Source organism: Drosophila virilis, chromosome X, assembly GCF_030788295.1.
Source record: "Drosophila virilis strain 15010-1051.87 chromosome X, Dvir_AGI_RSII-ME, whole genome shotgun sequence".
NCBI classification, from domain to species: domain Eukaryota; kingdom Metazoa; phylum Arthropoda; class Insecta; order Diptera; family Drosophilidae; genus Drosophila; species Drosophila virilis.
In genome coordinates, this window is record NC_091543.1 from 11,141,909 (window position 1) to 11,156,209 (window position 14,301).

Below are 14,301 nucleotides of genomic sequence, written 5' to 3' on the forward strand. Positions count from 1 at the left end.
ATAAATCCGTAACACACCAAAACAGGCGAGTCTTGTGCAAACATAACTTTTTCATCTAAATAACTATGTGTGTGCGCGTGTGTGTGTGTGTGTGTGCGTGTGCGAGTGTGTGTGTGCGTAGGCGTGTATTTATGATGTGAATTTGGAAGGTTTTCTTTTTTGACATATATAGTTTTTAAGGGGTATTGTTTTTTTTTTTTTGTAGCCATAGGATTAGACAGAACTTGTGCCTGTCTCTGTACAATTGAGATTACATAGAGCATGAATACTCTTCTTTTTTTTTTTTTTTTTTTTTTTTTTTTTGTTGTTGTTGGACTACGTGTACGAGTAGGGATTATGAATATAAATTTTATATATGGTTGAACTCACCTCTAGTCCCATTATATTTGGTAGGTTCGCACGTGTCACACACATGCGCGCCTTTTAGACTGTCTGATCTTAATTTTTTTTTTTTTTTTATACAGATTATTGAAATGTGTTATTATTATTTGGAGTACCTCGATGCTGCATGGAGTGGGGCGGGGGCAGCGCGTTATTGGGCTTGGCACAAAGCCAAAGAGAGAGTTGCGTGTGGCGCATCTTCAGCTAACTTGCATTTTCGATTAGTTACAATTGTTTGTTATGGTTTTTCTTAATTTGTTGATGTTGTTGTTGCTGTTCTTGTTGTTGTTGTTGTTGTTGTTGCTGCTGCTGCTTTTGTTGTTGCTGTTGTTCTTTATCAAGTTGTTGTTGTTTTAATAGCTTATGCTCTTTGCTGTTCTCATTGTTGTTGGTCGTAGTTGCTGCTGCTGTCCGTCCGTATTTGGTATCCTCCTAGTAGCGACTGCGACTGCGACTGCGACAATGCCGCTCTCGACTATCGTGGCGGTAATGATTGTGGCGACTGCGACTGCTGCCGCTGCTGCTGTGACTGCCGCTGCGCGAATACGAATGACCGTGATGCGATTTGTGGTGATCTGTACAAGAGACGGAACATTAGACAGGCAGTTAAATGCAAAGTCGGATGACTCAAAGTCGAACTGGCTCCGACTTTGGGCCGTGCGCAAACTTACGATGCCGCCGGTCCGATGATTGGCGATTGGGCGGATAGTCTCGACTGCGTTCCCGATAGTCACGCTGATCGCTGCACGAATTCGAGCACGATGAATGTATTGAAAAGAGAAGAAGAATATGTTAATGTTGTAATTCATATGCTAAGCTATTCATTCAAATATATATATATATATATGCACATCGTTTCCAAGTCGAGAGTGATCGCTGGACTTATATATATGTACATGTATATATATGTATATTTATACAACTAGGCTCTAAAAATTTCCAAGTAATCGGACAGTAAAGATCAAAGGCAAACGAGAATGAATCTCTCGCAGTTTCTGAAGCTATTTCGACATTTGTTGATGCATTTGTAAATGATAATCAGGCTGAATGAATTCAGTCGGATCAGAATTGTTTGCCTTACCGCCTATTGTCGTAGGTGTTGTGAAAGCGTTGGACACGATCATCGCGACGCCTTCGCTCCTCCTCCTCGTGCTCCTTTTGGCGTCGCTCGTTGATTTCGGTAACGGCATTGCGCAGCTTGGAATAGCCCAAATGCTGTTTGCCCATTAAATGATCCTCGATGCGCTGCTGTGCATCGCCAACAATAAGAAAGGCGCCGCATATTTCGCAGACCTTCATTTGCTTTTCGGGTAGCACTTCGTGCGACCAATTGGCCGCCGTTTTGGTATCTGTCTTCGTGTCCGACTTGCTGTCCTCGGACGCATTATTGATGCCAGCTGCTGTTGGCGATGCGCCGCCGCTAGTTGCTGCAGGTGCAGGTGCGCCTGCTACGGGCACTTCGATCGGTTCATTCGATTCGGTGCCGTCGCTGGCGATGGCATCGCCAATGCTGCCGGCTATATTGGGACTGGCCAGTGGCTGATCGTTGCTTGATATTTCGCCGGCGTTTGTTCCAAGCGTGGGCGTCGGCGTGGGCGTAGTCGATTGCGAAGGCGGCGCCGCACGAAGCTTATGATAGTTTTTGACTTGGGCCTCATACTGCTGCTGCACCGATTCCTTCTCCTCCTTCAGTTCTTCGCAGAGAGCCATCAGATCCTGGGCCTGATCAACATCGCCACGTATGCCCGCCTCCTCGGCCTCGGCGAGCAGCTTATTGATGCGCGCTGTCAGATTGCTCATGTGCTCCTGATGTTTGGCCGCATGCGACATTGTCCCAGACGGATTATCTCGCTGCATCAGCTGCAAGCGCTGTTTGCCCTTCTGTATCTTTCGATCCACATCGTGCAGCATCACATTGCAAAAGCGCAGAAACTCATCCTCCGTATGGCGCTTGCGCTGCGACGGTCGCGCCTCCTCGTACAGGTGTTTCGCCTCGTCATCGTGAATACGCGTGCAAGGACCAAGATCAGCTCGTGTATTGATAAACAGATCGTGCGGACAAAATTTCACATTGTAGAATTGACAAAACTGTGCAAAAGAAAACACATATAATATGTCGTTTATCTTTATAATAAGAACGAAAACTTGGCGGCGCAGGGCTCCATTCAAAATTCTTTCGGCTCAAAATATATGCAGTCCAGGGCTACACACGCGACACTTGTATGTTTTCAGTATAAATAAATAATATAAATAACAAGTCTGACTCTCTACCCCAACGGCAAGCTTTAGGCAGGGTTGTTGGTTCGAACCGTGAACCGTTTTTTGGTTTGGGTTTGTAGCCCTCGATTTGATTTGCAAAAAAAAAATAATTTACTTATAGCCTTAAATTAATGTGATTTTCGAGAGGGTATACAATTTTTAAATAGAATCCTTTTCGTTAGAAAAGTAGACAAAGCTCACCGCTAGGTCATTAAAAAATCTCAATGGCAAGCACTGGCTCAAAAAGGAAACAAAAGATTATTATTAGAGTGCAAGTACGTGCTTGGAAAAATCAGATAGTTGAGCAGAATGCTCTGTGAATTGGTCAAGAATTCAGTTGTAGCACAACAGAATAAAAACAAAGTTGCGTTGCCTGCAACTATTTGAAGATTGTGCGACAACTTTTTGCTTGTACTGTGCTTTGCCGGCAAGACTAGAGAAATGCAAATAAAATGGCCATAAAGTTATTCATTGCGAGCACTGCCAAGAAACGCGATTATATCACACAGAGCACATTTATGGCAGCCAGTTGGTGCTCAAGCTGGGACTTACCTCTGGATCCTCCCAGTTGACCGCTTGTCCAGCCTCCGAAGGATGCAAATTTCGATTGCGGCCCATTAGCTCATCGAGCATTTGTCGGGCAGCGTCCACCATTTTGGCTGTATGTGTGGTGCGCGCGATGTGCTTGCTTGTTTATGTGTGTGTGTGTGTGTGGGTGGATTGATGGCTGGCCCCAAGTCAATTGACAGTCGCAGCTGCTGTGCAAACGTAGTTGAGGTTATTCTGCCCTGTTAGCGCGCGTTCAGCAAATGTGTTCCATCCAGTCGGTCTAATTTAATATAATTCTTTAATGAAATTTCGGAATCAATAATTTCCTTGTCGCACTCAGCTCACACGCGTTAGCGATGGTAACTTACATAGAAACGCGATATCGATATGACAATGCGATAGTGTTGACAGCGTTGCCAGACTGCTACCGTCTGGCAATATTTTTGGCGCGCATTTATCGCTACATTTTTATAAATGTAATTTCACGTCAAGGCGAATATAAAACAAATAAAATATACATTTTACGAATATTAACATGCGTGCTACATTCATATACAAGTGCAAATAGCCCCTCGTGAATAATGTACCGATAGTCGCTCAACAATCGATAACTCACATGCCGCTACTGTCACTGCGAATTGTCAAAAAAGGCGCGAAAATTGGCACAAAAAAACACGCAACGGCGGCTAAGTAAATAGCATCAGTCAACACAACTTATTTTTGCGCGCTTACATTGTTTATTTGTTGGTTACGATTTGAACGAGATGGATGTTGCTGATGCACAAATCGGACAGCTGCGCGTCAAGGACGAGGTGGGCATACGCACCCAGAAGCTGTTCCAAGATTTTCTCGAGGAATTCAAAGAGGATGGCGAAATTAAGTATACACGTCCGGCAGCCAATCTAGAGTCGCCCGATCGCTGCACGCTAGAAGTTAGCTTCGAGGATGTGGAGAAATACGATCAGAATCTGGCGACGGCCATCATCGAGGAATACTATCATGTATATCCGTTTTTGTGCCAATCTGTCTCCAACTATGTGAAGGATCGCATTGGCTTGAAGACCAACAAGGATTGCTACGTTGCCTTTACGGAGGTGCCGACACGGCATAAAGTACGCGATCTGACCACCTCAAAGATTGGCACACTCATACGGATCTCTGGCCAGGTGGTGCGCACACATCCTGTCCATCCGGAGCTCGTGTCAGGAACATTCATGTGCCTCGATTGCCAGACGGAAATACGCAACGTTGAGCAGCAGTTTAAGTTCACCAATCCGACCATATGCCGGAATCCCGTATGCGCGAATCGTCGTCGCTTCATGTTGGACGTGGAGAAGTCGCTGTTCCTTGATTTCCAGAAGATACGCATACAGGAGACGCAGGCGGAGCTGCCGCGCGGCTGCATACCACGCGCCGTCGAGATAATATTGCGCTCCGAGCTGGTGGAAACGGTCCAGGCTGGCGATCGTTATGATTTCACGGGCACACTCATCGTGGTGCCGGACGTGAGCGTGCTGAGCATGCCGGGCACCAGGGCCGAAATGGGCTCCCGCCACAAGCCCGGCGAGGGCTCTGACGGCGTCACCGGCCTCAAGGCCCTCGGCGTCCGTGAGCTCAACTATCGGATGGCATTTCTGGCGTGCAGCGTACAGGCGACCACCGCCCGGTTCGGCGGCACTGATCTGCCCATGTCCGAGGTGACCGCCGAGGATATGAAGAAGCAGATGACCGATGCCGAATGGCAGAAAATCTATGAAATGTCCAAAGATCGTAATCTATACCAGAACCTGATCAGCAGCCTATTCCCCTCCATCTATGGCAACGATGAGGTGAAGCGCGGCATACTCCTGCAGCTGTTCGGCGGCGTGGCCAAGACAACAATGGAGAAGACCTCGCTGCGTGGCGATGTCAATGTGTGCATTGTCGGTGATCCGAGCACGGCCAAATCGCAGTTCCTCAAACAGGTCTCGGACTTCTCGCCGCGCGCCATTTACACCTCGGGCAAGGCCTCTTCGGCGGCCGGCCTGACCGCAGCCGTCGTCCGTGACGAGGAGAGCTTCGATTTTGTGATCGAGGCCGGCGCCCTGATGCTGGCGGACAACGGCATCTGCTGCATTGACGAGTTCGACAAGATGGATCTGCGCGATCAGGTGGCCATACACGAGGCCATGGAGCAGCAGACCATATCCATTGCTCGCGCCGGCGTCCGGGCCACTCTAAATGCACGCACCTCGATACTGGCCGCCGCCAATCCCATCAACGGACGCTACGATCGCTCCAAGAGTCTGCAGCAGAATATACAGCTGTCGGCGCCAATAATGTCCCGCTTTGATCTATTCTTCATCTTGGTGGATGAATGCAACGAGGTGGTCGACTATGCGATCGCCCGCAAGATCGTTGATCTACACTCGAACATTGAGGACTCCGTGGAGCGTGCGTATACGCGCGAGGAGGTGCTGCGCTATGTGACCTTTGCACGCCAGTTTAAGCCCATCATCGGCACAGAGGCTGGCAAAATGCTGGTGGAGAACTATGGCCATTTGCGGCAGCGCGACACGGGCTCGTCGGGACGCAGCACCTGGCGCATTACGGTGCGCCAGCTGGAGTCCATGATACGGCTGAGCGAGGCCATGGCCAAGCTGGAGTGCTCGAATCGTGTACAGGAGCGTCATGTCAAGGAGGCCTTCCGTTTGCTCAACAAATCAATTATACGGGTCGAACAGCCGGACATCCATCTGGATGATGACGATCATCTCGATGCGGACGATGGCATCGAGCATGACATCGATATGGAGAACAATGGTGCGGCTGCCAATGTGGATGGCGATGCCACCGCCGCCGCTGCATTGGATACATCCGGCCACGCCATGCAGAAGAAGAAGTTCACGTTATCATTTGAGGATTACAAGAATCTGTCGACAATGCTGGTGCTGCACATGCGCGGCGAGGAGGCGCGCTGCGAGGTCGAGGGCACCGATACGGGCATGAAGCGCAGCGATGTTGTTACCTGGTATCTGGAGCAGGTTGCCGAACAAATTGAATCCGAGGACGAGCTGATATCCCGCAAGAACCTCATCGAGAAGCTGATCGATCGTCTGATCTATCATGACCAGGTCATAATACCGCTGAAGACCTCCAATCTGAAGCCGTTCGCCAAGAGTCCCAAGGCCTCAGCTGTTGACGATGAGCTGGAAAACGATCCGCTTCTTGTCGTGCATCCCAATTACATAGTGGAGTAATCTTTGTCGTCTTTGTCTCTACGCTCATTTTTGCATTTCATTTCAGTTTAAGTTTGTGCGATTTTTTTTTTCCTACCAATTTTTAGGTTAGGTTTCATCTAGTTAATAAGCATATCGTAGATCTTAACTTATATTTAAGAATTAATTTTAGTTTTTAAATTATTCTGAAAATTAATTCAATTTCTTATATTTGAATATACTCTTCAGCTTTTTTATGCGATTAAAAGTAATTTTAAAAGATATTTTCAATGTTGAGGTTATGTTGTCAAAAATGAACAGATGTTCTTCAAAAACAGAATTTTTTTTTAAATAAAGCAACAGATAAAAACGAAATTTGGATTTTTGCAATGCATGGAAGGTCATAATATCAAATTTTAAAAACATTGGGGGAAAAAAATGTAACTAAGAATTGAACAATTCATCAAATCAGAGAAAAAACCGGTTCACCCAATGAAGCATTGGTTCAGGCCATGAACCAAAGCTTCACGACACTGTTTTTTTTGTTCGATTTGCAACACTGATTCTGAGTTGGTAGCAAGTAATTTGCAAGTCAATTTAATTTAGTTTTTCCTTTAATGGTACATATGCGCTGGTAAATTGCCCAATCAAGCATTGAGCGGAGCAAAACAGAAAGAAAGAAAAAAGTGTACAAACAATCCCAACTGGCGGTCCCTAACGCTCGAAGGTGTAGTGCTTGACGCCATCGGCGGGATACTGCTTGGCGGCCACTGGACGATACATTTTCTTGTCCTCGAGCCAATAGTAGAGCGCCAAGCAGCCGGTCATGACGCCCAAAAAGCACGTGAAGTAGTAGGCGCCGCTGTAGCGTGGAACATCCGGCTGTGAGTAGCGATCCTCGCTGTACAGATCGTGATCCGCTGATATCTGAAAGAGAGCAAAGAGCAGAGCAGAGCATTCAAATCTGTGCTTGGCATGCCTTAATTGTGACGCTTACGGGCTCGTTGAAGTTGCGCTTGTGTTCGGGATAGTCATAGGGATAATAATTATCCTTGTTCTCTATGCCAAGGCCACCGCCAACTTTGGGATAGTCGCCAAAGCCCAGACCGTTATCTGCGTATGGCTTGTACTCCTCGGGCAGTAGATAGTATTTCTTGGCAGCGGCCTCGCGTTCCTTGTCGGTTTTTGGATATGGACCGGGCTTGTAGTCCTTGTTCCAGCCGGCAACTGTAAATGGACAAATGCAAATTGTTTGAAACATCTCAAAAGTTACGTAAACAAAACAGAAACAGCAACAAAATCCACTTACGATTGCGGACAATGTGAGCCTGCAGAGCAGGATTGACGGCGTTCAGCTTCTTGGCCAGGCACAGAGATTTCATTAACGCTGACATTGTGTGGACGATGTTGTTAACTTCTTTTCAATTTACAATTTATTCACAACACTTCCAGCTCTCGCCTGGCAGCAATTCGGCAGGCAGCAGTCACAGCTGTTGCTTAGAGATGAGCGTTAGTGCTTGCGATATGTGTACAAACAGCTTTAACGATGGCCAGTCACGCAATATTTATATATTACCTTAGAATATATGAAATACTAATTTTCAAAAGAACATAAAATATCCATGCTTAAATTGGTTTTTGAAATAAAATAATATAAATTTACGAAAGGTGCGCAGCTCTATCAAATAGCTCAGTACGATGAATGCATCTATCGATATACAATTCCAAACATAATCATCGCCTATCGCACTTATTGTTTTTGTTGTGCTGCCTGCCTGGTCCCGCTAGTTGAGAGCGAGTGAAATATACGCGGCTTTATTTCTGTTTGCAATTGCTGTATTTAACTTGTTGTATATATTAAAAAGATGGTGCTACCGCTTTTGCAGCGCTCCACGCTTCGTGGCGTTCAACAGCTGACCAAGCCATGGGCGAGCGCAGCGTGCAGTCTTCGCATGGTAAGGAGATTTATCGTGTAATGTACGCTTATGTAATTTGCATTTCTATTCTGGCCCGCATTGCCGCTTTTGGCCAGCTTTTAAAGACAACATGCAAAGTTCATGAGCTGCAATCGGCAATAATCCTCTCTAAACGCACTCACACACATACCATATGCATATGTACCCATGCACTGCAGATACTTCCAATTGGCACCATTGCTGTGGCCATTGCCGGCATTTCATAATCAAGCATACCAAGCAAATATGGGGTGGTTATATGTGACGGATTCTGAAAATAGTTAAACCGTGCTAAAGAAGTGGCCCTTTCAGTTTGGTGACACGCCCACAATCGAAATGATTCCAACTAAAACGGCAAATACTTCAACAAGTTGTGCACTATTCCAATAAGAGGCATACATTTGCTTAGCGGAGCGTATCCACCACGGATCCAATTAGGCAATATGGCGATACAGAGAGATGTTCAAATCAAATTAGACTCATCCTTTTGCTTGGAATTGCGCCAATTTTACAATTGATTAAATGGATTTTCTGTGATTTTAAATTTATGTATTTGGCCAGAAAAAAGTGCAGTAATTTTTTGAAATTTTTGTATTACAATAATCTCTCGACAAAAAGCACTTCCGGTATTGATCGATCGTCGTTGTATGTAAATTTATATAGTCCTGCTTCAAAAATTCACATCCAGATTTAAAAAACAAAATACTATTAGAAATTAAAGTATTCAATTTACCTGATAATAATAATCGGTACATGTTAATTTCACATTAGCTGGCGTAAAATAGGTGGAAAATTAAATAGAAATTCAAATAAGAACTTTTGAATGGGTCAAACTATATAATATTTATCGTATCCAAATCTAAATCTGTAGGATATCCCTTGTGCATAGCTACCATAAGCGCTTTCTAGCAATGATTTTGTACAGGGTATTCGAGGTCGTCAACACACGAGCTTACCCTACACTCATGTAATATGTGTACATACATTATTTTGATTTCTCTACAAACGTATATATTTATATACATATATTCTTTTGTACCGATTTCACTGAGTTTGCGCAAAAACCGGCCCAGGTCAGCAAATATACACATACACACACACACACACACGGACATGAACACAATCATATTGGCAATTATTCAGGTTTTTTGACAATGCAAACCGGTTAATTAGATCTGACTGATGTTCTAATTGGAAGTTGGAAAAGGATTGTCGCACCGCCGTGTGAAATGTATTTAACCTTTCATTCACGCCGATTGGCAACCACTAACTACCGTTGCTCGTTAGTTGGGCGCATGCTGTGCTCTAATCTCTCCCACACGAACTGTTGTTGTTGTTGTTGTTGTTTTTTATTTTACTCGGTTGTCTTTAATTTAGCACTTGCTCGTGGCTTGTTTACATACAGCGGCATATAAAATGTAAAAGACTCGCGCACACACACATGTGCACAGATTAACGCGCGCACACACACACACACGCACACGCACACAAAGGCAGACTTTGCGCAGCCGAGAAGCAGAAAGCGCGCCCCGTGGGTCGCGAGTCTTGAGTTCGGCATTCCGGCACTTCGTATGCCCTGCAGGCGCAACAGCAATTGGTCAAAAATATGAAAGCTGCGAATATTTTGAATAAATTGTTACAAATGCGAAAAAGCAGCTAAAATACAATTTCTTGGAATGTGACAGGGTTGTCTGCAACCCTTTCTGAACCGGTTCGCTCAAGGAATTTCAATTTTGTTCCCACAGTGAACCGAATCAGTAGCTCAAAGAGCAGCAAAAACGGTTTGTTTACAATTATCTGTTGGATATTTTTGAAAAAATCACTAAACAAACTATATATTCGAGTCATCGGTGTCAAAATAAAGATTCATTTCAACCAATTCGATATCGATAAGTTGGATCGAAATGAAAGTCTGAAACGGGCCCAAATTCGATTTCGAAAAGCCAAATCGAAATAAAAGTCTGAAACAAAGCCCAATTTGATTTCGAAAAGCCAAATCAGAATTGAACTCAGGCGCGAATGTAGGGCGTCCGAGGGTCGGGCCGACGCCACCAACCAACATGCCGTACTTGTTGAGCCAGCTCTTGCGTCGGCATTTAGCTGTATTTTATGGCCCCGGCTCGCTCGACTTATCTGATTCGCCCGCCATTCACCCAACGGAGCCGCTGGCAATCGCAATCGAAATCATTTTCATAACGAGATTCTCAGTCAAACAGAATGGTCAGCATCAGTCACATAATATGAGTATATATATATAGATAATTTCATGTATGAAGGAGAGTCCTTTGTTATCGTTGACAGGCATCGCAGGACTTTCGCGTGGAGAGCGACACCTTTGGCGAACTGAAGGTGCCCGCCGACAAATACTATGGCGCCCAGACGATGCGCTCCCAGATTAACTTTCCCATTGGCGGTGCCACCGAACGCATGCCGGTAAGCATGATGAGCTGCCTGCCAATCATTGATCCTTATAGGAATCGATTGTTTTCGTATTGCAGAAACCGGTTGTCCAGGCCATGGGCATCCTGAAGAAGGCCGCCGCCGAGGTTAACAAAGAGTTTGGGCTCGACCAGAAGGTGAGCGAGGCCATCTCGAAGGCCGCCGACGATGTCATCTCCGGCAAGCTGTACGACGACCATTTCCCACTAGTCATCTGGCAGACTGGCTCCGGCACCCAGAGCAACATGAATGTGAACGAGGTATAAACCTGGGCCTGACCCTAACCAAGTCTCCAGTCTGTTTCATATGTTGTACTCATTGCGTTCCCTTGGGCAGGTCATCAGCAATCGTGCCATTGAGCTGATGGGCGGCAAGCTGGGCTCCAAGACGCCAGTGCATCCCAACGATCATGTGAACAAGTCGCAGAGCTCCAACGATACCTTCCCAACGGCCATACACATCTCGGTCGCACTGGAGCTGAACAACAATCTGAAGCCGGCGATCAAGACGCTGCACGATGCGCTCGCCGCCAAATCGAATGAGTTCAAGGACATCATCAAAATTGGCCGCACCCACACGATGGACGCGGTGCCATTGACACTCGGCCAGGAATTCGGCGGCTATGCCCAGCAGCTGGCCTACGCCCTGGAGCGCATCGATGCCTGCCTGCCACGCGTCTACGAGCTGGCGCTGGGCGGCACAGCCGTCGGCACCGGCCTCAATACGCGCAAAGGCTTCGCCGAGAAGTGCGCCGCCAAGATAGCCCAGCTGACGGGGCTGCCCTTCGTGACGGCGCCCAACAAATTCGAAGCTCTGGCCGCACGCGACGCCATGGTCGAGGTGCACGGCGTGCTGAACACCATTGCCGTCAGCCTGATGAAGATTGCCAACGATATACGCTTTTTGGGCTCGGGACCGCGCTGCGGTCTTGGTGAGCTCTCACTGCCAGAGAACGAGCCGGGCAGCTCCATAATGCCCGGCAAGGTGAATCCCACACAGTGCGAATCCCTCACAATGCTTTCCGCCCAGGTCATGGGTAACCAGGTCGCTGTCACAATCGGCGGCGCCAACGGACACTTCGAGCTGAACGTCTTCAAGCCATTGATTGTGTCCAATGTGCTGCGCTCCATACGCCTGCTCTGTAAGTACTCTCTTGCCACACTCTCGCAATCTCTCTTTCAACTGTTTGATTTGTCGATTTGCAGCCGATGGCAGCCGCACCTTTACGGCAAACTGCGTGAATGGCATTCAGGCCAACAAGGAGCGCATTGCCAAGATCATGAATGAGTCCCTGATGTTGGTCACCGCACTGAATCCGCACATTGGCTACGACAAGGCGGCCAAGATAGCCAAGACGGCGCACAAGAACGGCACCACGCTCAAGGAGGAGGCCATCAATCTGGGCTATTTGACGGAGCAGCAGTTCAACGATTGGGTGCGTCCCGAACAGATGCTGGGCCCCAAATAGACGCGCAACAACCGTTTGGGTAACAAGTCGGCCCTGCCTAAACCGTCTGGCTATCCAGTCTAGCTGATAACTATGTATCAAATTTGTTGTTCAGTTGAAAATAGCTGCCACAATAAAAAGCAACTCTTTGGAAATTAACTTTTCGTTCGAATCTCAAAATACGCGACAAAATTCGTTATTCTATTTTGTAGCAATAGGAATAAGCACTTGGTGAAGATGCTATGCACCCAGCAACCGTTAATGTTCCAGCCGTGCCAGATCCTGGCCAGCTTTCGGCGTGTCGGCACCTCGCTGTTGCTTCAGTGCAAAAAGGCGAACGGCGTGAGTGTTCCCATCGTACAGCACATAGCTGCCAGTTTTGATCCTACCCTTTGCAGGATGACAAATTTCGCGTGGAACGGGACACATTTGGCGAGCTTCAGGTGCCGTCCGACAAGTTGTACGGTGCGCAGACCATGCGCTCGGTTCTCAATTTTCCCATTGGCAGCATTGGCGAACGCATGCCGGTAACTATCCATCGGTGGCATGCTGTGACCTAACCGTATCCCAATCCCAATCCCAATCACAATTTCCGCAGAAACCCGTCATTCAGGCCATGGGCATACTGAAGAAGGCCTGTGCGGATGTTAACAAGGATTTTGGCATGGATGCCACGATAGCAGATGCCGTTTCCACTGCCTGTGATGAGGTCATTTCGGGCAAATATTATACCGAAGGTCACTTCCCGCTGGTCATCTGGCAGACGGGCTCCGGCACACAGACGAACATGAACGCCAACGAGGTCATCAGCAATGCGGCCATCAAGGCAATGGGCGGCGAACTGGGCTCCAAGAAGCCGGTGCATCCCAACGATCATGTGAACAAGTCGCAGAGCTCCAACGATACCTTTCCGGCAGCCATACACATCTCGGTCGGCCTGGAGCTGAACAATCGCCTGCTGCCCGCCATTTCGCAGCTGCGGGACGCTCTCGTCTGCAAATCGCTGGACTTCAAGGACATCATCAAAATCGGTCGCACCCATTTGATGGACGCAGTGCCCATGACACTCGGCCAGGAGTTCAGCGGCTATGCACAGCAGTTGTCCAATGCCATCGCACGCATCCAATCCTGCCTGCCGCACGTCTACGAGCTGGCCCTGGGCGGCACAGCCGTCGGCACCGGCCTCAACGCGCCAAAGGGCTTTGCCGAGAAGGTGTCGGCCCGCATCGCGGAGCTAACGTCCCTGCCGTTTGTGACGGCACCCAATTTCTTTGAAGCACTCGCTGCGCGCGACACCATGGTCGAGGTACACGGCGCGCTGAACACCATTGCCGTCAGCCTGATGAAGATTGCCAACGATATACGTTTTTTGGGCTCGGGACCGCGCTGCGGTCTCGGTGAACTCAAGTTGCCAGAGAACGAGCCGGGCAGCTCCATAATGCCCGGCAAGGTGAATCCCACACAGTGCGAATCTCTAACCATGATTTGTGCACAGGTCATGGGCAACCATGTGGCCGTGACAGTGGGCGGCGCCAATGGACACTTCGAGCTGAACGTGTTCAAGCCACTGATTGTTTCCAATGTGCTGCGATCCATACGCCTGCTCGGTGAGTAGTCAGCCAAATTGTAGGGCATCTGCAGTTGCATACACTCAAACCACGTATCCATTTGCAGCGGATGGCAGCGTCAACTTTAGCAAGAACTGTGTGAAGGGCATTGAGCCCAATAGTGAGCGTATTTCCAAGATCATGAATGAGTCCCTGATGTTGGTCACCGCACTGAATCCGCACATTGGCTATGACAAGGCGGCCAAGATAGCGAAGACGGCGCATGAGAATGGCACCACGCTCAAGGAGGAGGCCATCAAGGCTGGCGTTACCGAGGAGCAATTCAAGGAGTGGGTCGATCCCAAGAAGATGTTGGGTCCCAAATAAATGTGTCGATCACCTTGTGTACTTTCAAATCGACGATTTGAATAAACCTCATAAAGTTGCATCAGTGAAAGGCCTATCGATATATTTTAGTAACCTTACGATTAGCAAACAATCGATTAGTATCGATGTTAGTGCATGTT

The 14,301-nt window shown here is 47.6% G+C and overlaps 5 protein-coding genes across 6 annotated transcripts; 3 read left to right on the forward strand and 2 right to left on the reverse strand.

The window, feature by feature from the left end:
* Window positions 1-433: 433 nt before the first annotated feature.
* LOC6633551 (luc7-like protein 3) lies at window positions 434-3,558 on the reverse strand. Its single transcript, XM_032440054.2, has 4 exons — window positions 3,193-3,558; window positions 1,463-2,469; window positions 1,053-1,123; window positions 434-956 (listed from the first exon to the last, which is right to left on the reverse strand). Exons 1-4 carry the CDS (start codon window positions 3,292-3,294, stop codon window positions 814-816), a joined length of 1,323 nt encoding a protein of 440 aa, XP_032295945.1. The 5' UTR covers window positions 3,295-3,558; the 3' UTR covers window positions 434-813.
* Window positions 3,559-3,830: 272 nt separating this feature from the next.
* Window positions 3,831-6,670, forward strand: Mcm6 (minichromosome maintenance 6). The gene has a single exon (XM_002057213.4). It carries the CDS (start codon window positions 3,954-3,956, stop codon window positions 6,426-6,428), a length of 2,475 nt encoding a protein of 824 aa, XP_002057249.1. The 5' UTR covers window positions 3,831-3,953; the 3' UTR covers window positions 6,429-6,670.
* A 312-nt stretch (window positions 6,671-6,982) lies between these two features.
* On the reverse strand, window positions 6,983-7,888 carry ND-ASHI (NADH:ubiquinone oxidoreductase subunit ASHI). Its single transcript, XM_002057214.3, has 3 exons — window positions 7,696-7,888; window positions 7,384-7,613; window positions 6,983-7,313 (listed from the first exon to the last, which is right to left on the reverse strand). The coding sequence occupies exons 1-3, from the start codon at window positions 7,778-7,780 to the stop codon at window positions 7,101-7,103; spliced, it is 528 nt and encodes a 175-aa protein (XP_002057250.1). The 5' UTR covers window positions 7,781-7,888; the 3' UTR covers window positions 6,983-7,100.
* A 262-nt stretch (window positions 7,889-8,150) lies between these two features.
* Fum1 (Fumarase 1) lies at window positions 8,151-12,386 on the forward strand. Of its 2 annotated transcripts, none has more exons than XM_002057215.4 (5): window positions 8,151-8,341; window positions 10,643-10,774; window positions 10,840-11,040; window positions 11,117-11,921; window positions 11,986-12,386. In XM_002057215.4, exons 1-5 carry the CDS (start codon window positions 8,252-8,254, stop codon window positions 12,246-12,248), a joined length of 1,491 nt encoding a protein of 496 aa, XP_002057251.1. In that variant the 5' UTR covers window positions 8,151-8,251; the 3' UTR covers window positions 12,249-12,386. The 2 variants fall into 2 exon arrangements, with proteins under 2 accessions (XP_002057251.1, XP_015025694.1); XM_015170208.3 differs by lacking the exon at window positions 8,151-8,341 and adding an exon at window positions 10,425-10,561.
* A 48-nt stretch (window positions 12,387-12,434) lies between these two features.
* On the forward strand, window positions 12,435-14,231 carry LOC6633555 (probable fumarate hydratase, mitochondrial). Its single transcript, XM_002057216.3, has 4 exons — window positions 12,435-12,569; window positions 12,626-12,754; window positions 12,826-13,834; window positions 13,902-14,231. The coding sequence occupies exons 1-4, from the start codon at window positions 12,465-12,467 to the stop codon at window positions 14,159-14,161; spliced, it is 1,503 nt and encodes a 500-aa protein (XP_002057252.1). The 5' UTR covers window positions 12,435-12,464; the 3' UTR covers window positions 14,162-14,231.
* The last annotated feature ends 70 nt before the right edge of the window (window positions 14,232-14,301 follow it).

Coding starts and splice junctions, on each gene's coding strand:
- Fum1 (XM_002057215.4), top strand. CDS start 8,252: ATGGTGCTACCGCTTTTGCAGCGCTCCACGCTTCGTGGCGTTCAACAG. Junction 8,342..10,642: donor CAGCGTGCAGTCTTCGCATG/GTAAGGAGATTT, acceptor TATCGTTGACAG/GCATCGCAGGACTTTCGCGT. Junction 11,041..11,116: donor GCAACATGAATGTGAACGAG/GTATAAACCTGG, acceptor TCCCTTGGGCAG/GTCATCAGCAATCGTGCCAT.
- Mcm6 (XM_002057213.4), top strand. CDS start 3,954: ATGGATGTTGCTGATGCACAAATCGGACAGCTGCGCGTCAAGGACGAG.
- ND-ASHI (XM_002057214.3), bottom strand. CDS start 7,780: ATGTCAGCGTTAATGAAATCTCTGTGCCTGGCCAAGAAGCTGAACGCC. Junction 7,614..7,695: donor GGCTCACATTGTCCGCAATC/GTAAGTGGATTT, acceptor GTCCATTTACAG/TTGCCGGCTGGAACAAGGAC. Junction 7,314..7,383: donor AGCGCAACTTCAACGAGCCC/GTAAGCGTCACA, acceptor GCTCTCTTTCAG/ATATCAGCGGATCACGATCT.
- LOC6633555 (XM_002057216.3), top strand. CDS start 12,465: ATGCTATGCACCCAGCAACCGTTAATGTTCCAGCCGTGCCAGATCCTG. Junction 12,570..12,625: donor AGTGCAAAAAGGCGAACGGC/GTGAGTGTTCCC, acceptor TACCCTTTGCAG/GATGACAAATTTCGCGTGGA. Junction 12,755..12,825: donor GCATTGGCGAACGCATGCCG/GTAACTATCCAT, acceptor CAATTTCCGCAG/AAACCCGTCATTCAGGCCAT.
- LOC6633551 (XM_032440054.2), bottom strand. CDS start 3,294: ATGGTGGACGCTGCCCGACAAATGCTCGATGAGCTAATGGGCCGCAAT. Junction 2,470..3,192: donor TCAACTGGGAGGATCCAGAG/GTAAGTCCCAGC, acceptor TCTTTTGCACAG/TTTTGTCAATTCTACAATGT. Junction 1,124..1,462: donor AACACCTACGACAATAGGCG/GTAAGGCAAACA, acceptor GAATTCGTGCAG/CGATCAGCGTGACTATCGGG.